Consider the following 25,920-nt stretch of genomic DNA (forward strand, 5'->3'; position numbering starts at 1 on the left):
TGTGTGTGTGTGTGTGTGTGTGTGTGTGTGTGTGTGCGCTCACTAGTGTGTATGTGGTGTTTCACTTCACGGATGGGTTAAATGCGGAGGTGAATTTTCCCTGTCGTGGGACTAATAAGGGTCACTTAATCTTAACCCCAACCTAAGACCTGCTTATGTAAAGGTGTACCTGAAACACCCTGCACGTTTCCTCACAGCTCACAAACTGGACTCACCAAGGATTTTATATTGTGCTCAAAAGTTTTTTTAGCTTTCCTGTTTAAGGAAGGGAAAAAAAGTTAAATCTGGTAAACTATCTGCTGCGAGTCGCCCCACCAAGCCTGAAACATTCATTTAAACGTCAGAGCCACGTCGAGCGGTTTTAGGTCACGTCGTACATCTTTACGTGTTAACGATGCACAAACGGGCTCAAAAAGAAGCCGTGGCTTTGTGTATCAGTCTCAAACGACGATATGGTGCTGACGATAACATGATTCACTCACACCCTCGGAAGACGAGTGCTTTACCAACAGCCTGTGTCTAAATTAAAATGGCCTATAAACATCGCTGGGCTGGCCTCAGTTAGACGGTTCAGCCTATTTTACTGCAATTTGTGGCCTATTCAAGTGTGATTTGTTAGGCCAATAACAGGTTTTTAGCCAGAAAGCAGCCTTTTCTGTGGTCTGACCACATTTCCTGCTATGCTGAAAACAAGCTCAGACGGTGCGCTGATGGTGCGCACAACAAGATATTTCCTTTTGACACTGATAACCAGGGGAGGCTGCTCTTGTATGCCTGCTGCCATGCTTGATAACAGCTGCAATGTCTCAAACGACTTGTGTAGGCTTACTAAAGAAGGGTCGGTCAAGCACCTCAAATGACCGACACGGCAAGGTTCAATTTGTGTTTACTCTTGATTTAACAAAAAGTGACCAGCAGGTGGCGCAAGCACCCACAGCTCAGACAAAAATGCCGTCTTTAACCCCTGGCGGACTGTGGCAGTGCTGAATCCTGCCAAGGTGGGGACCTTCTGGGCCGAAGTGCTGCGGAGATCAGCGTTCACCCTCATCTATCGCTCTGAACTCGGTTCATGAAGGCCTTGATAATTAGCTGATGAGCTGAATCAGGTGTGTCAGGTGATGAGGCGGAGTTTTGGCCCACATGGACTGAAGCTTGGCACGTGTGACAAGGCCCGCTGGCCCAGTCAGACCCATGACGGTCCTATTCGGAAAACAAGATATTTTAATTCTCTATTCTTAGTTGCTCATTTCACCCCGAGATGCACTACAGCCCCCAGCATGCACAGTATGCATTCTGACCCTCTTCCCCCAACAATCTATGGGCCAGATGTTCAAGCAGATAGACAGTTTTAGAAACACTACCAGAAACTTTATTTTATTTAGAATTATTTTTGGTATAAGTATCCAATGCCTACCGTGACAGCAAGAGGATAGTGGACCACTGTCGGCCCATCGGCGGTTAAGCAGAGTATCAAGACAAAATTCCACTTATTATCGCTCGTTTTCCACTTCACAGTCCAATTTAGTCGTTTTTCCTTCCTTCCTTTCTTTAGTTACACTTTAAATCAGCTCCGTGTCAGCAACAACATTTCTACTCAATCATTTTATACATCAGTCCTAGGCTTTTTTCCTCTCAGCTGTTTGCGATATTTGTCCAAGTATATTTTATGAATTAAAGTCTCTGTGGGTTTAAAATCTGTTTGAGGAGATTAAAAACTGCCTCGAGCTTGTGTGCAGGACATACAAGCAATTGGCATATTTTGAATAAACAAGTTCGGATCATGAAAAATGCCAAGTAAACACACACAAACACACATTTTCTAAGCCGCTTCTCCCTCAGGGTCTCCCTGCTGGAGCCTATCCCAGCGGTCATCAGGCGAACTGCCAAGTAAACATTAAATAAAAACATCTGGCCCATGAATTTGCTGAGATGTTTTTAACACGGTCCTTTTAGTGGTTGAGTTTGACCCCCCTGGTCTAAAGTGATGACGTTTTTCACTTTGGGTCCTTGGATCAGCACCTTGGTCAAGATGTACACTATCTAGCTTACTATTCTGGTCACAGTAGTATTTGCCCCGGGGTCTTATCCCAGCAGGCCATGCCTGGTACACCCCCACCGGGAGGCGTCCGGGGGCATCCGGATCAGATGCCTGAACCACCTCAGCTGGCTCCTCTCAAGGAGGAGGAGTAGCGGCTCTACTCCGAGCTCCTCCCGGATGACCAAGCTCCTCACCCTATCAAATAGAGTGTAGCCCACCACCATGCGAAAGGCTCTTTTCCGCCGCTTGTATTCGGGATCTCATTCTTTCGGTCATTACCCACAGCTCATGACCACAGGTGAGGGTTGAGATGTAGACCGACCAGTAAACAGAGAGCTTCGCCTTATGGCTCAGCTCCTCTTCACCACTACAGTCCAGTCCAGTACAGTGACCACATTACTGCTGCCGCCTGTCCCAGCCTGCGGCTGATCTCACCATCCCTCTTCCCATCACTCGTGAACAAGACCCCGAGATACTTAAACTCCTCCACCTGGTGCAAGTCCTCTCCCCTTACCTGAAGTGGGCATGCCATCCTTTTCCGGGCTAAAACCCTGGACTCAGACTCTGATCTGCATACCAACCGCTTCATACTCGGCTGCAAACCACTCCAGCGAGCGCTGGAGGCATCCATGTGATCCAGCCAAAAGAACATCATCATCTGCAAATAGCAGAGACACCACCCTCCAGCCTCAACACACAATGCCCTCCTGACCCCGGCTACACCTTGACACCCTGTCCATGAATGTCACAAACAGGAGTGGAGACAGGGCACAACCCTGCCGGAGCCCAACGCCAACACAGAGAGAGTCCTTAAAAACTGCACAAACCTTTAATATTTCATCCCTACTGGCTATAAACAAACACAAGAAACTGCTTTGCAAGCAGTCAGTCAAGAGACTGCCTTACTATCTTTACTCTCAGTTCAATTCATTGTTAGGAATCGATAAGTTAGCCAGCTTGCTAACTGCAATGTTAGCTCGTTGCTCACAAGACAAGACACCCCACTGCTGCCAACTACATCAGTGATCTACACTTTTCTGCTACAGATGAGTGGGCAGCACTTTGCCGTGGTGAGAGAATCGTTCTCTGGTATTATTATGTTTTGCTGTTGTACTACTGTTGTACAGTACTATTGCAAATATTTACATTTACAGCATTTGGCTGACGCTCTTATCCAGAGCGACTTACAGTTTGATCAGTTTACACAGGGAGGCGAAGGCAGTGTTAGGAGTCTTGCCCAAGGACTCTTATTGGTATAGTGTAGGGTGGTTACCCAGGTGGGGGATTGAACCCCAGTCTACAGCGTAGAAGGCAGAGGTGTTAACCACCACACTAACCAACCACTAAATATATAATCATGTTCACCGTTTATGGTTGGCAGGTCTGTTATTTTGCTACCTGCACCAACTTGGAGGGTTTCTTGTTGCCAATATTCTGGTTCAGCCCTGGTTGTTTACAAAAAACTTAATACACCCTCAGACACTGAAAGAAGCTTCCAGGGTGGCCGACAGCAGGCCATTTTCCAGTGAAGTGAGGCAGTAGGCCATTAAAATGAAAAAATACTGGCATTATCCAAAATGGATCTAAATGAGGCAGTCATGGCCTGGAGGTTAGGGAACCAGCTCTGCGACCGGAAGGTCGCCGGTTCGATCCTCTCAGCTGACTGAAGTGTCCTTGAGCAAGGCACCTGCTGCTCCCTGGGCGCCATGGATAGGGCTGCCCACTGCTCTGGCAGGTGCTCACTGCCCCCCAGTGTGTGTGTTCACTAGTGTGCATGTATGTTGTGTTTCACTGCTTGGATGGGTTAAATGCGGAGGTCTAATTCCACAGTGACAAATGGTTCTAAGTGGATCCGTGTTTATGAAATGCGTGCTGAAAGTGTTTGCTTACAGCTTTAATAGCCTTGGCCCCTACAGAGTCCATGAAGTTCACAGGAGTAAAGTCCAGTATGATGGAATGGACAGGGCACAGGGGCTGAAGGAAGCGAGCCTCCTCAGAGTCCGATTCGGCCTGGGCCTCAGCCACTTGGCCATTACTCAGCACGTCCACCTGCTTCTCGGCCTCGTCCAGCACTTCATGAGCCACACCCAGCTCCATGTCCTGTCAACAAAGGCAGGGTAATTCGTCAGAGGAAGTTCAAACACAGGTTTCATATGAAGATAATGAATCACCCATTAACTCCAAGCTCTACATCACAGCCTGTACCACACGCGGATGCCTGACAGTGAGCGACCAGCGAGATTTTCCACATAGCTGTAACTGTAGCCTGGACAGTTTAGTGCGGACACTTGATAGGACATGCAGCTCGAACACGTGAGCTCTCAACCCTCAGCACAGCCTATTCCCCTCAGCCTCCATGTGTTCAGGCCCATAACTAGGATTCAGGATTCATGAAACTGTGCGTTTTCCTTTTGTTTGTTCATTTTCCATCCCTACTTTTTTCCATGAACTGCGATTACTGTTCCATTAACTGATTTGACTCCAGCTACCCTGTATTAGTTAATCATTAAACTATTTTTTACATGTTTATTTTCAGCTGAAATGCATCCTCGGAAGACGCGTGCTTTACCAACAGCCTATAAGCTAAATTTGGACTGGACTCACTTAAATGGTTTATCTTATGTTACAGCAATTGTGATTTGTTAGGCCAAGAACTAGTTTTTAGCACATTTCCTGCTGAAAACAAGCTCAGACTACATACACAGTGCTGTGCGAAAGTCTTAGGCACCCAGGACACATTTTCAGAATCTGTTTGTTTGTGTAGTTTGTGTTTATTTACTGAGAAAATTGTTATTATTCTATTTGAAAAAAAGATAATAATGATTATATATATATATATATATATATATATATATATATATATATATATATATATATATATATATATATATATATATATATATATATATATATACATACATACACATATATACATATATACACACACACACACACACACACACACACACACACATATACATACATATATATACACACACACACATACACACACACACACACACACACACACACACACTGTAGTCAGCCACTGATTGTGCAAGTTCTCCTACTTAGAAAGACGAGAGACGTCTGTAATTTTCTATGAAACTGTGAGAGACAATATGAGAAAAACAAATCCAGGAAATCACATTGTAGGATCTTGTGTGATTTCCTGGATTTTTTTTTTTCTCATATTCTCTCATAGTTGAAGTGTAGCTGTGAAGGTGTCGAGGAAAAATATGGACCCGAGAAATTGTTACTTTTTATTGTTTTTCTGTTTATTTGAATTATGAATACGACTTTATTCTAATGTGTATTGTGATAGACTCACTGCTGAGGTACATTTACAAAATTTTTTGTTCACATGCCCAAAACTTTCGCACAGTACTGTGTGTGTGTAATTATATATATGTGTGTGTGTGTGTGTGTGTGTGTGTGTGTGTGTGTGTGTGTGTGTAAGTGTGTGTATATATACACACTGATTTAATCACATACACCTCCCACTCTGCTTGTCTCTTTTTCTCTCTTGCGTCTCACTGATTAATAAAACCCACATATATTAAAAATGCATTATAAAAGTTTTTCTCTACCACATCCCTTCTAATCGTCAGGCTACTCATACAGTTAATGAGGCCAAGGATACAGCCAAAAGAACCTGCTGCTTTCGGAATTTATATCTGATATTTTGCCATCAATTTGCTAATTACCAATAGTGCCAACAAAAGAGCATGAAGCATGCTGGTTTAGCTGGTTTAACATCATGAGTCACCCAAATAATAAATAAAATAATAAGTTTTGCATTTTACAAGCATAGTCTGTTCATCATCCTCATAAACTCTCACACTTGTATCATAGCTATGCTGTATTTTATCTTAGTGTGTTTGCTGTGTACCTGCATCCCTGCGAAGCAGAGCACCGTGTACAGAGATAAACCGAGCGGGCAGTTAAACCTGTGGCCACAGCTGTTTTCATGCGAGTTGAGAACCTGCCACTGCTGACTGGGTAGCCTCCTCGCCGTTTCCCCACTGAATCTCATTAAACCCCTTTGACACTGCAGAGAGATTTTGTGTTGTTCTACAGACACGATGGGCACTGATAAGGAGCTGAAGGCTTGAGGCAATGATGGACAGGAACAGCTTTTGGAGGGCAACCTCACTGGAGGGCTGAGGAAAATAAGGCAGAGCTTGGCGAAAGGGGCAATGACTCCGACTGGCCATAATACAGCGACAGTGCTCACTAAGAACAAATTACAGCTTAATAAGAATTATTTAGTAAATCGTGTACATGTTCTTCTCACTGCTGAGCCTCTGAGGCCAAATCGGCGCCGCTTCCTCATTAAGTCTCATGAATGGAGATACATGCCAAAACAAAAACCTTCTGAAACTACAGAGATCCTGACCTCAGTGTCCTTGTAAGTAGTTAAGACCACAGGAGTACCGTACACAAGAAAACACTCATACCAGTTTGGCAACTGTACTCTTCTTCTGCGCAGGACTCTGACTCGAGTCTTTCTTATCTCCACTCCTCGTTTTCGCATGCTTCCGTTGAGACTTTCTCTCAGCCAGCAGTCGTGTTGGATCAACGCCTGTCTGGAATTACAGAAGTCAGACAACTGAGAACAAGAACACACACATCTGACCTCTAAGTCACTAACATCTAAAATATTTGTCCCTACTGTGGTCACTCTGCTCATGCTACTAGTTTTCTTGGTGCTTTTACAATATAGTTCATCATTTTAGCTACTTTATAGTTCACTGTCCACTTCATCAGCTCCACTGACCACATAGTCTCACTCTGTAGTTCTACAGTTACAGACTGTAGTCCATCTGTTTCTCTGATACTCTGTTACCCTGTTCTTCAGTGGTCAGGACCCCCATGGACCCTCACAGAGCAGGTACTATTTGAGTGGTGGGTCATTCTCAGCACTGCAGTGACACTGACGTGGTGGTGGTGGTGGGTTGGTGTGTGTTGTGCTGGTCTGAGTGGATCAGACACAGCAGTGCTGCTGGAGTATTTAAATACCTCAGTGTCGCTGCTGGACTGAGAACAGTCCACCAACCAAAAATGTCCAGCCAACAGCGTCCTGTGCCCACTGATGAAGGACTAGAGGATGACCAACACAAACTGTGCAGCAGCAGATGAGCTGTCGTCTCTGACTTTACATCTACAAGGTGGACCGATGAGGTAGGAGTGTCTAATAGAGTGGACAGTGAGTGGACACAGTGTTTAAAAACTCCAGCAGCACTGCTGTGTCTGATCCACTTGCACCAGCACAACACACACTAACACACCACCACCACGTCAGTGTTACTGCAGTGCTGAGAATGACCCACCACCCAAACAGTACCTGCTCTGTGAGGGTCCATGGGGGTCCTGACCACTGAAGAACAGGGTAACAGAGTATCAGAGAAACAGATGGACTACAGTCTGTAACTAGAACTACAGAGTGCAGCTATACAGTAAGTGGAGCGGTCAGAATGTTATGGCTGATGCATTTTCATTAATTTAAATAATTTTAAATAATGATGGGAATGACTTGCAGACTTACTTTCTGCTTGAGACTGTTCACATACAGGTCACAATTTGCAAAGTAGATTGAAGAATTTGAGTGGAAAATCTTAATCCCTGAACATTCAGCAGCCTGAATAGGTAAACAAACAAACAAACAAACAAACAAACAAACAAACAAACAACACACAAAGAAAGATAACAGTAAATCTGTCAATAACAGGTTCAGAATCACATACAGTCACACACACACACACACACACACACACACCTAAGCTGCTTCTCCTTCTGGGTCGTGGGAGGTGCTGGAGCCTATCCCAGCGGTCATTGGGTGGACACACCCTGGACAGGTTGCCAGCCAATCGCAGGGCAGATAGACAGACACACACACATTCACTCACACCTAAGGGCAATTTACCATGTCCAATTGGCCTGACTGCATGTTTTTGGACTGTATGGGGAAACCGGAGAACCCAGGGGAAGCCCCCACACACACACACACACACACACACACACACACACACACACACGGTGAGAACATGCAAACTCCACACAGAGAGTACAGGACTACAGCCTTACATTAATATGCAGAAGTCACATACCATCCCTCATTTATTTCATTTCCAGTACAAGTTTTTCATTTTCCACTTGCCTAAAGGAAAACTGGACCTGAAAATGGTCAAAAGCCAGAGAGAAAACGTGGCTCCTAACAACCACCTGGAAAAGCTGGTCGACACCAAAACTACCCCATCAGATAAACAGCACTTAAAGCTTTCATCTCTGAGAGAGAGCAGAAAATCAAGCTGCTTCAGATCTGAGAACATCCACAGGTGTTTGTCCATCTTGGACAGTGAGAAGCGGAAAACACTAAACCAACTTCTAAGACTGAACCTCGGAGGTGTGGCTGCAGAGTCTCCTGAAAGGAGTGGACACACTAAACACCGACACATCTGATAGTCTATGTAGTTACTGAAAGACGAACTTAAAGGCTGCTTTGAGTGGAAATTAAATAAATGAAGGGTCTCTGACTTTTGCACAGCACCATAAATAAACGGACGTGGAACAACTGCAAATAAACACAATTTAAGATTCATTCGTTTTGCTATATAATGCCGTATATTAGGTTTGCAATGACTTTCAGCTAAACAAAGTAAGGTCCACCGCAGAGCTGTGTATTACCTCTTCATACTCGTCAGCATCACAGTAGAGTCCGGTGTCTGAGATCTGTCCAAGAATAACACTTCTGGGGCTAGAAAACAGGATCGGTTTTAAGGGAAATATTTTCTTTAACACGCACAAAACCATATCACATGACCAAAACATGACCATAACATGAAATTACACACCCTACAGTTACAAGTGCATTACTATATTACCAAATAAAACATGTTAAAGGGTCCATTTCACTGAAAACTTCATTTTCCTCACTTTCCACACCTTTAAATAAAAGAGTTTGATGTGGTATGTAAACACAGCTAAAGTTTCAGAACATACCACTGACCAAGCCTTCATGAACTTACATAAACACACACTATTTCCAAAAGTATTCGCTCGTCTGGCTTCACACGCATATGAACTTGAGTGACGTCCCATTCTTAATCCATAGGGTTTAATATGATGTCGGCCCACCCTTTGCAGCTATAACAGCTTCAACTCTTCTGGGAAGGCTTTCCACAAGGGTTAGGAGTGTTTATGGGAATTTCTTCCAGAAGCATATTTGTGAGTTCAGACACTGATGTTGGACGAGAAGGCCTGGCTCACAGTCTCCACTCTAATTCATCCCAAAGGTGTTCTATGGGGTTGAGGTCAGGACTCTGTGCAGGCCAGTCAAGTTCTTCCACACCAAACTGGCTCATCCGTGTCTTTATGGACCTGCTTTGTGCACTGGTGGGCAGTCATGTTGGAGCAGGAAGGGGCCGTCCCCAAACTGTTCCCACAAAGTTGGGAGCGTGAAATTGTCCAAAATCTCTTGGTGCTGAAGCTTTAAGAGTTCCTATCACTGGAACTAAGGGGCCGAGCCCAAATCCTGAAAAACAACCCCACACCATGATCCCCCCTCCACCAAACTTTACACTCGGCACAATGCAGTCAGACAAGTACCGTCTCCTGGCAACCGCCAAACCCAGACTCGTCCACTGGATTTCCAGACGGAGAAGCGTGACTGGTCACTCCAGAGAACACGTCTCCACTGCTCTAGAGTCCAGTGGCGGCGCTTTACTCCACTGCATTCCACGCTTTGCATTGCGCTTGGTGATGTAAGGCTTGGATGCAGCTGCTCGGCCATGGAAACCCATTCCATGAAGCTCTCTACGCTGTTCTTGAGCTGATCTGAAGGCCACATGAAGTTTGGAGGTCTGTAGTGATTGACTCTGCAGAAAGTCGGTGACCTCTGCGCACTATGCCCCTCAGCATCCGCTGACCGCTCTGTCATTTTACGTGGCCGACCACTTCGTGGCTGAGTTGCTGTCGTTCCCAATCGCTTCCACTTTGTTATAATCCCACTGACAGTGGACTGTGGAATATTTAGTAGTGAGGAAATTTCACGACTGGACTTGCTGCACAGGTGGCGTCCGATCACGGCACCACGCTGGAATTCACTGAGCTCCTGAGAGCGACCCATTCTTTCACTAATGTCTGTAGAAGCAGTCTGCAGGCCTAGGGGCTCGGCTTTATACACCTGTGGCCATTGAACGATTTGGATGGGTGAGTGAAAACTTTGGGCAATACAGTACACACACACACACACACACACACACACACACACACACACACACACACACATATATATATATATATATATATATATATATATATATATATATATATATATATATATATATACATATATATATACATATATGACATAATTTGAAAGTACCTGTTGCCTTTAACATTGTCTAAATTTCATGATGAATGGACCAAAAGAAACAGCCCAAAATGACGGACAAAATTCTGGTTCCATTTACATGAAAAGTAATGAAGAGTAATGTAGGTTTTTTCCTTCTCCTGTAAAGTTACCATTTCGGAGATGTGAGGTTTTCCTCTGACAAAGAAAATATACATATATTCTTGTTTTAAAAAAAAGGAAGTGATATCCAGCGGTTATAAAATAGTCATGTACATATATATTAATGCCGTTTTTGGTACATAAACCACACAAATCTAAGTGGACCTAAAGGGAAAAGATCAAATTTAAAGCAAAATGTGAAATATGGGGCTTTTAATCATATTCTTATTGGCCAATTATAGTCTTAACTTCTCCTTCACCTGATATAAGATTAACTTTTACCTTATTACATCTACAGGAATGTTGGTTTAAAAAAATAATAAAAGTGTGCAACTGATGAGCTTGTTAAAGCGATTATTAACCACAATGCTCATGAACCAGTTCTCTGAGTTCAGGATATTGTTTACCCCAATATTACCGCATGTAAAACAGGTTCACATACATGCAGCATCTAGTCAGAACTACTTTTCTTACCTTTGTGTTCTATAGATGACAGTAAGTAAGGCAAATCCGATCGCCACTAGCAGGCCGTAGTCCAGTCCCAGCAGCACTGAGGCCACAAAGGCCACCACCCAGATTGTCTTAGGATAAAAATACAACAAATAGCAGTGATTCTAAACGTGGGGTGGAGGAACTGCTTACGTCACACTGCAAAAAATGGCATCTTGTCACTTAAAATGACCTTAAATATAGTCACTAAACGTAATATTTCCCCTGTTGAGATTGGCGTGAGCTTAATTTCAGATTACCTCATTCCTAGACGTACTCCTGGTGTTTTAAGTCATTTTATTATGCAAGATTAACTCACTATATTGGCTGATCTTGTTTCAAGAAATGCGCTTCCAACCAGGAAAATTATGTCAGTATAGTGAGATAATTCTACTAAACAACAACGACCTAAAATAAATAAATAAATAAATAAATAAAATGTCTAGAAATAAGGTAAATAACCTTATAAGTGCACGACCATCTCAAAATGGGAAATATTTGCTATATCGACTAGATTCAAGATCATTTCACTTGATAAGATGCTTTTTTTTTGCAGTGCAGGCCTGTTAAAGATGCTTAATTGAGTTTCAGGACATCAGAAGGTGCTACTCGGATTTAAAGCAAGCACTGGTATCCATTTCTACCTCTCACCTTCAGGACAGCTGCAAAAAGCATAGGTATGGATAAATGATGGAGAAAAACTTGGGCTGCTTTAAGAAGTGACCAAATAAATCGTTTTTAAAATCTCATCTATTATAAAAACCTGCAGACCTGCACATACAAAACTCACCAGCTCGATTTTGCTGGTCCTCCACAAAGCAGGAATGTCTCTCACTTGTTTGAACATGCCCAGCAGATTCACCATGATGATCGCAGCCAACACAGTCTGGAAAAGAGAGACACGAGAAACAGTCCGTGAAGCTGCGCCGTGATCATGTGTACAGACGTCATTAACCTCAGCTCACAGTTTACTTACAATAATTCACTCGTTTTTAATTCAAGAATACTTTAAAATATCCCAAATTTAAATATCCCCAGGAACTCAAGTCTTAAACCTTCCCATCTGCTTCAACTAGACCCCTGGCATCTTTTCTTTGGTGCAAGTTTATTATGACTGGGGCTCAATTTCCAAGCTGCTGAACTGCGTTAGGTGTTTTTGCTGGTTTGGTGATGTGACTGGATGCAAGCGCTGCACACTATGCTGCAGTGCCTGCTGGGGACTGTTGTGCAGCACATTGTGAAACGGGCTAATATTAACAGAATATTAGTGATATTCTATTAGTGTGTTCATGGTTTTGAATGACCTCTGGAAATCACTTCAGCCTAATGAGAGATTCCAGTACGTACATTTTTCACAGCATCCACCAATTTTCCAAGTGAAAATACGTTGACACGCACTCTTACGACAGCGATTCAGGGCCACTTATTAAAAATAAAATAGCAGACTTCGAGAAAAAAGTCATAATATTACGACATTAAAGTGGCATTAATACCAGAAAAGTTTGCAGTATTGTGGCCAAAGGCTTTGCGGAGTGAAGCAGCACCTCCTGGTGTTAAATGAGGGGCGTTGAGTTGGTGGAGCTGCAGTTTCATATCGATTCCCCCATAAAGAAACACTCAGCCTCCCCGTCTCTCCTGCTCATCAGCACCAGCCTGGTATTAGAGTAAGAACCGGCTGAACCAGCTGAGCAGGGAAGTGTTTATCTAGAATAAAGAGCCGGACGGACTCGGAGGAAACCGTCTGTCTGTGTTGCTGAAGGAGAACCTCAGGCAGGGTGGTCTACACGGCTATCGGGGGCTTCATCTCTCTCTCCATTCAAAGCCCTAAACCGCTGTCGTATCCTCCACAGAGAAAACATTGGTCTGCATTTTAATTGCTTAACCGTTTATTTGCTGAATTTATTGGGGAAAAATGTGGCCTGCATATAAAACAATGAAACCAGAGGTGTTTAAACTCCTCTATAAGACTGCATGTGCTACTGTTTTCTGCAACCCATATAAAAGATATAGGGGTCACCTACCTGTGGAAGTGGCCGGAATACAAACCCAATGGCCACGATCACCAACAGAACCAGAAGGGAGGACAGCAATCCAGCAATCTACGGTCACAGACAGACAAACTAAGTGAATTATAACGGAAGCAAAGCCTCATTATCTCATCTTTATGGCTTAACAGCAGCAATTAAGCCACCATCATGAGGCCGTGACTACAGGGCACGCCACTTTAAACAAAGCAGCTCTAAATCTAATGATTTCTTATCTGCACATCTGTCCAAAAACGCCCGTAACCTCCGAGTATGTAAACTGGCAAAGTGAATAAAACAGGTCCAACCCTGAGAAGTAAGAAGATGAGAAGTTGAGTATACGCTGTAATACTGTTACCTGAGTCTTTCCCCCAGTGCTCTCCTGCACCAAGCTGCGAGACATCGAGCAAGTGATGGCGAAAGTTTGGAAAAAGGAACTGACGAAGTTGCACAAGCCCAGAGCGATCAACTCCTGCCATTACAAATCAGATCATCATCAGATTACACTGGCTCAAATTCAGAGCCATAAAAAACGATGCCATTACATAAGATCTACACTTACGAGAAAAAAGATCACACCCAAGCTATAAACATTACCCATCACTCTGCCCATGAGAATGTTCCCAGACAGTGGTGGACAGTAACTGAGTATCTGAGTAAATGTAATTAGTTTCTGTACTTTAGTATTTTTGGTGTCTCTGTACTGAAGTTTCTCCGTTCTGGACTTTTTCCTTTCACTCCACTACATTTCAGAGTCTAATATCCGACTTTTTCCTCCTACATTTTGAGAAATCTGTCGTTCCTTTTGGTTTCTGTGTGTATAAAAACGTAACATGTCAAAATGAAAGAAGCGCAAAGCCAGAGCACCAATCAGGGCCCAGCGGTCACTTTGTTTAGAGCTGGTTTTGACCTGTTGGTCATACCGACCCAGTGCAGCACGCGGTTCAACGTCAGCGCAGCAGCGTAAAACTTTGGGAGAGTCTGTTCAACATAAATGATGAACTAACCTAACTTTGTGTAAATAGAGCTCAATATAGAAATATGTCCACATATGCAGTCGAGACTGACGCGGCTTTTTTCTGAATTTCTACAAACTCCATTTCATTTTATAGTAAATGAGTTTGGGCTGGTTTATGTTTATGAACAGACGCCTACAGATCAACATGGTAAAGGAGCTCATCTGTGATATGATATGACTTTATACTTAAGTACATTTGAAGGGAAATACTTTAGTACTTTTACTCAAGTGGAGGTCTAAAGGGAGGAACTTCTACTTTTACTGGAGGAATATTTTACCTGGTGTCTCAAATTTAGCTCAACTACATGGTTTGTGTACTTCGTCCACCACTGTTCCCAGACCAGCAGATCCCTCCTGTTAGTTGTGAATGATGCATTACCTGGTTTCCATCCACACTGTAGCCGTACTTGAGAGCAAAGATCTTGGCTAAGGAGATTCCCATTGAAAAGCCCACAACGGCGATAGCGACGGCATCCGCGACCAGGTTAGGAAGGATGGAGAAATCCGGAACTGAGGGGGGTTGCAGTCTTGAGAGGATTGAAAAGAAGACAAGAACCTTACGGTTAATTTTACAAGACGTACTTCGTCATTTAACAAGGTAAGCTGTAAGGTAAACATCACCTGTCCTTACCCTGCTGGGATATTCCCCACAATATCAACCTGGTAGTTCTCAGAGAGAGACATCCCGTACGAGACCCCGGTGGACACGATCACCTTAAAAACATTGAAGGTCATTTTAAAGCAACTGATTTTGTCTAGTAACATTTCTTTTTTTACATCATACACTCTTAAAAACAGGTGCAGAGAAGAGGGTTCTTCAGTTCTATGCTAGTGAATAACTACATCTGGTTCCCTAAAGAATCTTACAACGCCTGTTTTTGTAATTTCAGGAACTTTAACTTCAAAAGAACTTCTTTGTACCCATCTAAAGCAATTATAGTTTTTCAAAGAACATCAAAGCCAAGAACCATTTAGGAACCTTTTATGTTTAAGAGTGTATGCATGCAGGTCTACAGAAAATTCTACTTAAAAAGCTGTACAGTCGATTTTCTAAGTGAAATATTTATTTTCTAAGTGAAATTAAGAAAAAGAAGAACAGAGAACACATTTCAATGCACAGTTGCTGTTTATTTGCTGAATTTAATATATTGGACAGAATGATAAAACATAACTTTTGCACAGGCCACATTGTTTTATATATATTTTTTCCAATATATTAAACTCAGCAACTAAATAGAAATTGCGCAATAAAATTTGCTGAAAAGAATCCACAATTCGACTTTCGCATATGACAGTATATCTGGGCAATATGGATGTATTTGCTTTGAAAAAAACGTAATATTAAAAATAAATACAAATAACAAATATCAATCATATAAGCAGTTGTGACTAATCAATACTTTACGTTAATGAATCAGATGAGCTGGTGCTGTATTTATCAATTCCACGTCACGGCTGGGGGCGTCTATACTGTACACATGATAACATGCGTCAGATTTGTGTAGTAACGAGTTACATTTCGCTGACCTCATAACCTCGTATCTCCAAAACGGGAACTTTACAGGAGAAGGAAAAAACCTACTTGACTTTTAATGCAAGTCAATGGAACCGGAATTTTTCTCAGGTCATTTTGGGCCGTTTCTTTTGGTCCGTTCATCGTGAAATTTACATAAAATATAAAAGGCAACAGCTACTTTCAAACGATGTCAAAAACTGAAAAACGACAAAAAAAAAATAAATAATAAATAAATAAATAAATAAATAAATGGAGATACAAGGTTTTTCTTCCAACAGCAGCGATTTACTCAAGTACATGTACAAATTTATACTTTGTATTTTCAAATACTCAAGTAGCTCAGCGAGTAAATGAGTAATTTCGACTCGGTTACTTTTAGCCATTCGTATTTAGTTACCAATTCCTTTTTTGTGTTTAATTTCATTCCGTTTTGATGTTGACAGCATCTGTACTGCTTCGTGATTGGCGGGACGTCAGATTTTAGAGCTTTAGCATTTTATTTTAGACCAAACAATCCAGAAAAACTGAACAATAGAGCTGCCCAGTCTTCAGCTTCGGGGCTGACACTACACTGCAGTTCTAGAAGTTCCTCGGTACTTCAGTAGTTTTTTTTGACCTGATACTTTTGTACTTTTACTCTATTTATTTCAAGGTACTCTTACTTGCGTGATTACTGTACCCAAGTATCAATACTTCTACTTGAGTACTGATTTAGGCTACTCTACTCACTTCGGTACCGTGTGCTGTTTTTATGTTTATTTGCATTTATTATATGTAATGTTCTCACAAACATACACACACTTACTGCCCAGATAAGATAACGTGCTTAGGTGGCTGAACGTTATGGACAGCCGACAGTGGCCACATATAGAGAAAGCAAGTACTTTAGCTACTGAATTTAGTTTTAAAAGCAAGGCATTACCACTATGATTTCTCCAGGGATGGGGATGGGCAGTTTCTTCTTGAAACGCTCGTTGATCTCTTTCACACCATAGAGGAACACGACGCACACCAATCCCACGATGAGAGTGGTGATGTTAGTGCTGGTGATGTCTTTAAAGACAGCGATGAGACTCTGGACAAAATGAAGGAAACAGAACAACTATAAGCCTAAAATATCAGGAAAATGAAAGTTTACCGTAAGACATAAATACTGAGGATGTGTGGGTTCAGTCTTGGCCTCGTGGTCATGTGTTAAAAGGTTAATTGTTCTGAAAACAGAAAGAATGCCGTGTCCACAGGGAAGCACGGTCACATGAAGCATCAGGAGGCAGTTTTACAGACAGCAGACAGAGCATGGGTCATTAAATGAGAAGGTCACTCACATACACCACGGACAGCGGCCCGCTGAAGCGCTTGGTTTTAACCCCAAAAAAATACTTGAGCTGCGAGACACACACATGCACCGCAGCCGCCGTGGTAAAGCCTCTCACTAGTGGTTCGGTCAGGTAAATGGCCACAAAGCCGAACCGCAGGACACCAAGGAACAGCTGCAGAGAGGTAAGACAAAACCAGCCATGTTTGAAAATGGAACAACATGAAAGCCATCAAAGCCTCTTCATTTTAGTTATTTAATAACTAAATAAACTAAAAAAAGTAATAGAACCAGATCTCACGTCTAACAGGGCAAAAACAAGACAATACAGCATTTAAAATTTAAAACACACTGGCAAAAACTGGATGTAACAGCATTGCTGAAATGGGTAAATGTGTCCTGATGGGCTAATATATGTTTTTAGACCCATACAGGCCTAGTAGTAAGATCAAAGGTGTTATTTGGCTGAAAAATCAGCTGCTTTTAAGGTTCCTTGGGCTTATATTCTTGCTGATGAAGCTGATATCGCTGTAAAGTCATCTGTTTTACATTATAATATAATGTAAGGCTGCCAAATGATTAACAAAACGAATCGCGATTAATCGCATTTGTATTATCTGTTCAAATTTGACTCTAAAGAAAGATTCCCCCCCCCCCCATTTAAAAAGCAGTGCACTGTTATACAAGTGGACAAAATAAGCTTGATCAGAATGCATTCATTACATTATCATGTGAACTCCGTGTCTAATTTATCACCACCAACATCAAGTGAGAGCAACAGTGGCTGCACGTTCTAGCCAACGTCATATACACGCCCAATAAGGGTCTGTGTCATATACACCATCACAGAGTGTAGCTATCATATATTCATGTGGACAGAAGTATTGGGACACACCTCTTAATCGTTGAACGCTAGGGTTTCATTCAGGGTCATAACCACAGGTGGATAAAATCAGGAAGGTTGCCATGCAGCCTGCCTTTATACATATGAGTGAAAGAATGCGTCTTTCTAAAGGGCTCATCAAATTAAAGCATGGCGCGATAACAGGAGGCCACCGTTACAACAAGTCCGTTCACAAAATTTCTTCCCTCCTAGATTTTCCATGTTCAACTGTGAGCGTATTACTGAAAAGTGGAAGTGTTTAGGAACCACAGAAATTCTGCCACGAAGTGTCAGAGCGGTTCTGCGAGTGCTATGGAGCATAGAGTATAAAAGATTCCAACACTCTGCTGATCAATAACTGCAGAGTTCAAACCTCAGACTTCAGACCCATGAGTTTCCATGGCTGAGTAGCTGCACGCAAGCCTTACATCATGCGCCAAGCATCAGATGGAGTGGTGTAAAGAGTCACCACTGGACACTGGAGCAGTGGAAACGTGTTCTCTAGAGTGATCAATCACGCTTCTCCACCTGTGAGTCTGATGGACGAGTCTGGGTTTGGCGATTGCCAGGAGAACATTACAGCTGGCACAGTGCAGTCAGGCAGGTAAAGTTTGGTGGAGGAGGGATGATGATGATGATGATGATGATGATGATGAGGGGTCATTTTTCAGGGGTTGGTCTAGAACCCTTAGCTCCAGTAAAGGGAAATCTTAATGCTTCAGCACACCAAGACATGTTGGAGAACTATACGTTGACTGGACCACACAGAGCCCTGACCTCAACCCCAAACACTTTTGGGATGAACTAGAACAGACATTGCAGTCCAGACCCTCTCGTCCAACATCAGTGTCTGACTCTACTGGATGAATGGGCAAAAATTCCCATATAGACACTCTCGACTGCTGGGCTAGGCTCCAGCACCGCCCCGGGACCCTGACGGAGAAGCGGCTTGGAAAATGGATGGATGGATGGATGGATGGATGGATGGATGAGTGGACGCTCTCCTAAAATATTGTGGAAAGCCTCCCAGAAGAGTGGAAGCTGTTAGAGCTCCATATTAACGCCTATGGATTTGGAAAGGGATTCATAAAAGCTCCTGTAGGTATGATGTGAAGGTGTCCCAATACTTTCGTCCATATAGTGCATCATATATACAGTCAACTGCATTAAGGCTACTGAGCGTGCTGGGTCCTGCTGTACCTGAATAAGTCCCACTAATGTTGTGAGGGCCACGGCCACTTGAACTCTTCTAGCATCCCGGGCATCGACGTCGAAGCCGGTCACATTGGTACCGTTTAACGGAAACATGGAATCAGGGGCTTCTCTTACTGCAACGCCCCCAATCATCAGACTGATTACTGCGAAAGTACCTGCAAGACAGAAACCAAGACATTACAGTACTGGATTATATAAATATCAGTGTTGATGTAATATGAGGCATAATAACTGCACAGTCGTCAAGGCAAAGCCTGTCGCTGGTCCTGCTTTATCATGTCACTCCAGCAACGCTGTTGAACAAATATTTAGATTTTGATGGCATCATCATCAAATGCAAAGAACCTAGTCATTACATAGGAACACGAGAGAAGGCCAGCTGTTATGCATGTTATTATAAGACAAATTTCATGACTTATGTGCTGACCATTTTGTTGGTCACTACTTTGAGGGGGAAAATATACTACGTATCGTCAACCTGCAGTTCTCTACATAACATTGACCACCTCATTGTCCATTTTATCAGCTCCACTTACTGTAGAGCTGCACTCTGTAGTTCTACAGTTACAGACTGTAGTCCATCTGTTTCTCTGATACTCTGTTACCCTGTTCTTCAGTGGTCAGGACCCCCATGGACCCTCACAGAGCAGACAAGTGGATCAGACACAGCAGAGCTGCTGGAGTATTTAATCACCTCAGTGTCGCTGCTGGACTGAGAACAGTCCACCAACCAAAAACATCCAGCCAACCACGTCCTGTGACCACTGATGAAGGACTAGAGGATGACCAGCACAAACTGTGCAGCAGCAGATGAGCTGTCGTCTCTGACTTTACATCTACAAGGTGGACTGACAAGGTAGGAGTGTCTAATAGAGTGGACAGTGAGTGGACACAGGGTTTAAAAACTCCAGCAGCACTGCTGTGTCTGATCCACTTGTACCAGCAAAACATACACTACCACACCACCACCACCACGTCAGTGTAACTGCAGTGCTGAGAATGACCCACCACCCAAATAGTACCTGCTCTGTGAGGGTCCATGGGGGTCCTGACCACTGAAGAACAGGGTAACAGAGTATCAGAGAAACAGATGGACTACAGTCTGTAACTGTAGAACTACAGAGTGCAGCTATACAGTAAGTGGAGCTGATAAAGTGGACAAGGAGGTGGTCATAATGTTACGCCTGGTTGATATATACAATTTTTATAGCAGGCACCGTCACAAAGCAGCTTCACAGAAGGAGCATCACCAAGGATGACAGCGGCATGAAACTTTCCTAACAGCAAGAGGAAGAAACCTTGAGAGGAACCAAAACTCGAAAGGGGAACCCATCCTCCTCTAGTCGACAGTGGACAGCAAAATAATAACACAACAGCACTATGAACAGAGAATAAGATTTTATGATTAATTTACAATATTAAATATAGAAAAAAGAAGAGGATAATCCAGCCTGTCACAGGACAGAACTGCAGTTGTTTAATTTGGTTCTCTTTACTAATAGTAATATCTATTAATAGGACTTGTGTGAAAATCTGATGAAGTTTTAGGTCAAATTTACGCAGAAATATAGAAAATTCTAAAGGGTTCACAAACTTTTGAGCACCACTGTATTTACATTAACCAATGATGATCAAGTTTGCATGTTCTCCCCGTGTCTGTGTGGGTTTCCTCCGGGTTCTCCGGTTTCCTCCCACAGTCCAAAGACATGCAGTCAGGCCAATTGGACTTGCTAAATTGTCCGTATGTGTGAGTGACTGTCTGCCCTTCGATGGACTCGCGACCTGTCCAGGGTGTATCCCGCCTTCCGCCCGAAGACTGCTGGGATAGGCTCCAGCACCCCCCGCGACCCTGACGGAGAAGCGGCTTAGAAAATGGATGGATGGATGGATGGATGGATGGATGGATACTGTAGACCTGGAGTTTCCCCACTATCTGATTACTGGAACTAAGGGGCCGAGCCCAACTCCTGAAAAACAACTCCACACCATGATCCCCCCTCCACCAAACTTTACACTCACAATGCAGTCAGTCAAGTACCGTCTCCTGGCAACCGCGAAACCCAGACTCCACTGGATTGCCAGACGGAGAAGCGTGATTGGTCACTCCAGAGAACACGTCTCCACTGCTCTAGAGTCCAGTGGTGGCGCTTTACACCACTGCATTCCACGCTTTGCATTGCACTTGGTGATGTAAGAAGATCTGAAGGCCACATGAAGTTTGGAGGTCTGTAGTGATTGACTCTGCAGAAAGTTGGTGACCTCTGTGCTCTATGACCCTCAGCATCCGCTGACCGCTCTGTCATTTTACGTGTCCGACCACTTCGTGGCTGAGTTGCTGTCGTTCCCAATCGCTTCCACTTTGTTATAATCCCACTGACAGTGGACTGTGGAATATTTAGTAGTGAGGAAATTTCACGACTGGACTTGCTGCCCAGGTGGCGTCCGATCACGGCACCACGCTGGAACTCACTGAGCTCCTGAGAGCGACCCATTCTTTCACTAATGTCTGTAGAAGCAGTCTGCAGGCCGAGGGGCTCGGCTTTATACACCTGTGGCCACGGAAGAGACTGGAACACCTGAATTCAGTGATTTGGATGGGTGAGTGAAATCTTTTGAAAACATAGTACACACACATGTTTCTGTGTGTTTCACACACACACACACACACACACACAATCATTCATATACACATTTGTAATTGTGTATATACACTCACCGCCCACTTTATTAGGTACTGTTCAGTTGCTTATTAACACAAATAGCTGATCAGCCAATCACACGGCTGCAACTCACTGCATTTAGGCGTGTAGAGGTGGTCAAGACCGAGCATCAGAACGGGGAAGAAAGGGGATTTAAGGGGCTTTGAACGTGGCGTGGTTGTTGGTGCCAGACGGGCTGGTCTGAGTATTTCAGAAACTGCTGATCTGCTGGGATTTTCACACACAACCATCTCTAGGGTTTACAGAGAACGGTCCGAAAAAGAGGAAATACCCAGTGAGCGGTCAGTTGTGTGGACGAAAATGCCTTGTTGATGTGAGAGGTCAGAGGAGAACGGGCAGACTGGTTCCAGATGATAGAAAGGCAGCAGGAACTCAAATAACCAACCAGAATCTCTGAGGAACGTTTCCAACACCTTGATGAAAGTGTAGCACGAAGAATTAAGACAGTTCTGAAGGCAAAAGGGGGTCCAGCCTTTTACTAGCCTAATAAAGTGGCCGGTGAGTGTAGGTTGTTCATAGTTATATATTTAATAGATACATCTTATTTATATATTTCATAGATTTGTCAGTTATTGCACATTTGCACTGTCTTATTGCACTATTACTGCTATTTGCACTTCTGGTAGATGCCAACTGCGTTTCATTGCCTTGTACTTGTGAATCTGTCTGTCTTTCTGTCCGTTTGTCTATTATTATAATTTCAGGCACCACAGTTTCTATTTTGTCTGTTCTAACTAATTTAGTTTTTCTGATATTTAATATCATGATATAATATTTTTGCCTTATCATCAACCCCTAAATGGACACGCAGGATGGCTCCACAGTGGTCAGGACGGAGGGGCAGTGATTCTCGGCAGCTCGGCAAAGGACCTCCGATCGGGGCAGATCTTGTCGGGCCATCACGACCACTCAGATCCCAGAGTGCTGGCTTATTAATAGTCCCCAGAATTCCTAAGGCTGCAGCTGGGGGAAGAGCTTTTTCTTATAAAGCCCCCAAACTCTGGAATGATCTTCCAGAAAATGTTTGGGACTCAGACACAGTCTCAATCTTTAAGATTAGGCTGAAGACTCACTTGTTCAGTTCAGCTTTTGGTAGCTAATGTTCCCCCTAGATAAAGGCGGCAGATCCAGGGGTCCATGGACACAGGGAATTATAGTAAACTGAGACGCTGGTGCCGTCGTCCTGCTGCTCGCACGCGGTCACTCAGGTTGGTGGACGGTGGAGCGGAGGGATGCCGAACTGTCTCAGAGTGCTGCCGTGTCTGTGTGTCCTTCTGGTTCTCTCCTGTTAGTTAAGCTGTCATAGTCGGATCTGCCGGAGTCGTTAGCCACACTCTGGAAATGTCCACATTCCCTGTTTATGTACAAATGGATAGAACAAAACTAATTCCCTCTCCCTGCTTTCTTTCCGAGTGTACAATCACCCACATGTCCGGCTGGACACTGAAGGACGACTGACTGCCGAGCCCTCCTGCTACCCACTTCAGACCAGCTGCCCACGCCCAGCTAACACCACCTGCCTTGGATGAGCTGCCCACCCTACACTGATGTCCTCATAGACTCCCAGCTATTACTACTACTAACACTACTGCTATTAATATTAGTAGTGTAATAACTCTGTAGGTAGTCTGACCAGAGGAGGATGGGTCCCCCCTGGTGAGCCTGGTTCCTCCCAAGGTTTCTTCCTTAGTTCTGGGGGAGTTTTTCCTTACCACTGTTGCCCCTGGCTTGCCCACTGGGGGGTTGCTGTACATTCTTACAGTCCTGTTAAAACTTTCTTTTCTGAAATTCTGTAAAACTGCTTTGTGACAACATCCGTTGTAAAAAGCTCTACAAATAAATTTGATTTGTCCTTATATTGTGAATTTTTAACATATTTTGGGGTATTGTTCATTTTTGCCATATTAACTGCCCCAAAAGTACTAGATAAATACCTTATTTTGTATTTTCAACACATTCTATGTAATGCCTGCATGCTAAGGTGTGGCACGTTCTCAACAAACAAGATATTCAGGACTAGAAAGACATGAAATGGTTGCAGTTTGGGAGAAAGACCACATCTGAAACTCCGCCTACCTAACTTCCCATACATTTATCTCGCTTTCCTGTTGTGGTCTGTGCTCGCAAATCTGCTGATGAGTAAGTGTGTGTGTGTGTGTGTGTGTGTGTGTGTGTGTGTGTGTGTGTGTGTGTGTGTGTGTGTGTGTGTGCTGAGGGGGTTAGCAGCAAGAGTAAACTAAGCCCAGATAACATCATCATATATTATCCTTACAGGGGCACAAAATTTGGGTGAAGTAATCATCCAAGTCACCTGAGTGCCGACTCGGGGCCTTCAGGTAAGCTGACGCTGTACTCAAGGTGTGTCTACTACATACAGGATTTGACGTGTCATTGTGACGGACGGCTAGACTGATAAGCTGAAGTCACAAAGCAGCAGCGTGGCGTCCTCCAGGAAAGTCACTCCTAGAACGTGCCACGCCCGTGTAAAGAGGCCTCCTCCTAATGTCACAAAAGAAGTGCTGCGTATACACAGCGAGAGTTCGTTAAACAGGGTCGCAGGGCTGGTGCAACGGCGCTCTTGCTCAACACTTGTGACAACAAGCCATGGAGCCAATAGTCGATATCTTGATTCAGAGACTTTGTCGTCTCTTCATGAAGCGGCGCTTTTAGCCTTCTTTAGTTTTTCAAATCAGGAGCCGGTTCTTTCTCCCTCCCTCTCTCTGTTAAAGGAGAATTCCACCCATGTTTTAGAATTTCCCATGTAAACAGAGTCATTCAGCATGGTTTGGTGTGAAACTTGCTGAGTCAGAATTACTCACAGTGGTGGCGACAGGAACCAGACGTCTGATCCCTGATGCCCGAGACATGGTTCAATGAACGTTGACAATGTTTTGACCTGAAACATATTTAGTCCAGGAGAACGGAGGCACTGCCAGGCAAAATCGTACCGAGGAGGAAAATATTTATTTATATGTGTAACTAAATTACTTTGAATACGTGCTTGTTTTGAGTGGTTATTTGCTGCAGACATCACAACCCCTGGCTCCCCTCACGGGCAGTCAAGGGCTGGAGGTTAGGGATCCAGCCTCGTCACCGGAAGGTCGCCGGTTCGATCCCCAGAGCCAACAGCACATGACTGAGGTGTCCTTGGGCAAGACACCTAACCCCCAACTGCTCCCCGGGCACTGCGGAGTGTGCTCACTGCCCCCTAGTGCGTGTGTGTGTGTTCACTAGTGTGTATGTGGTGTTTCACTTCACGGATGGGTTAAATGCGGAGGTGAAATTTCCTTGTTGTGGGACTAATAAGGGTCACTTAATCTTAATTAATCTTAATCCATCACCACTACTGTGATGAACTCTGACTAAGCTTTCCTAGAACGGAGCACTTCACACCAAACCACTCTGAATGAATGTGTTCATCTATCTCATCTACAGGGCAATGCAGAAAATTTGGAAAAAATCTGTGGAATTCCCCTTTAAGTTGTACGTGACTTTATCTCTTAAATGTGACTCAAACCACCCACACCTCTCATACAGGAACTATTCACGTGAAAATGAGCAACGCTGTGCCAGGGACACCGGCAGCTCCAGGAACATCTTCAGAACTTCAGAACAGAGGTATCACATCAGAGATACCGCACACTTGTTACTGTTGCTTTTGGCAGGAAGCGTGGAAAACTGACATTCAAGCTAAGCTGGAGTCCACAGGAGTCCAAAATGGGGGATGCTGTGTTTGTTTTCCTGCTGATTAGTTTTGACTGTAGTGGCTGACAGAGAGAGCCCTTTAGCCTCTGCTCCACAGTCAAACTTCACAAAGCAAAACTCCGCGCAAGCAGATATACGAGCTCAAATTACCCAAGTCCTGGTCCTTAACTACTACTGCAGGGAACGTCAGACAAATTCTGAAATAAAATCCACTCACAGGCTAGATATGAAGACCGGACAGCCTTGAGCCTCCTCCGCTGTACGTCCTTGTGTTGTAAAAGTTAGAGATTATGTATAAAGAAATTAATATACACTATATTTCCAACCATTCTCACTCCCCCATCCAAATCACTGAGTTCAGGTGTTCCGGTCACTTCCATGGCCACAGGTGTGTAAAGCCGAGCCCCTCGGCCTGCAGACTGCTTCTACAGACATTAGTGAAAGAATGTGTCGCTCTCAGGAGCTCAGTGAATTCCAGCGTG

General features: G+C 43.7%; 1 protein-coding gene across 3 annotated transcripts in view; it reads right to left on the reverse strand.

Annotated features, from left to right (window-relative positions):
* Nucleotides 1-25,920, reverse strand: part of slc26a5 (solute carrier family 26 member 5) — a 32,529-nt gene that overhangs the window by 1,895 nt on the left and 4,714 nt on the right. For 2 of the 3 annotated variants that reach the window (XM_017715381.2, XM_037547512.1), the window contains exons 5-18: nt 18,999-19,168; nt 16,926-17,090; nt 16,523-16,675; nt 14,716-14,798; nt 14,464-14,611; nt 13,425-13,538; nt 13,064-13,141; nt 11,833-11,928; nt 11,028-11,134; nt 8,726-8,795; nt 7,587-7,679; nt 7,386-7,418; nt 6,499-6,627; nt 3,929-4,138 (exon numbers count right to left, since the gene is read on the reverse strand). In XM_017715381.2, coding sequence (XP_017570870.1) covers nt 3,929-4,138; nt 6,499-6,627; nt 7,386-7,418; nt 7,587-7,679; nt 8,726-8,795; nt 11,028-11,134; nt 11,833-11,928; nt 13,064-13,141; nt 13,425-13,538; nt 14,464-14,611; nt 14,716-14,798; nt 16,523-16,675; nt 16,926-17,090; nt 18,999-19,168 — 1,649 coding nt within the window. The remainder of the gene's footprint in view (nt 1-3,928; nt 4,139-6,498; nt 6,628-7,385; nt 7,419-7,586; nt 7,680-8,725; nt 8,796-11,027; nt 11,135-11,832; nt 11,929-13,063; nt 13,142-13,424; nt 13,539-14,463; nt 14,612-14,715; nt 14,799-16,522; nt 16,676-16,925; nt 17,091-18,998; nt 19,169-25,920) is intronic. The other variant, XM_017715382.2, reaches the window with a different exon arrangement.

The sequence above is a fragment of the Pygocentrus nattereri genome, chromosome 1, assembly GCF_015220715.1.
Source record: "Pygocentrus nattereri isolate fPygNat1 chromosome 1, fPygNat1.pri, whole genome shotgun sequence".
In the NCBI taxonomy this organism is placed as follows: domain Eukaryota; kingdom Metazoa; phylum Chordata; class Actinopteri; order Characiformes; family Serrasalmidae; genus Pygocentrus; species Pygocentrus nattereri.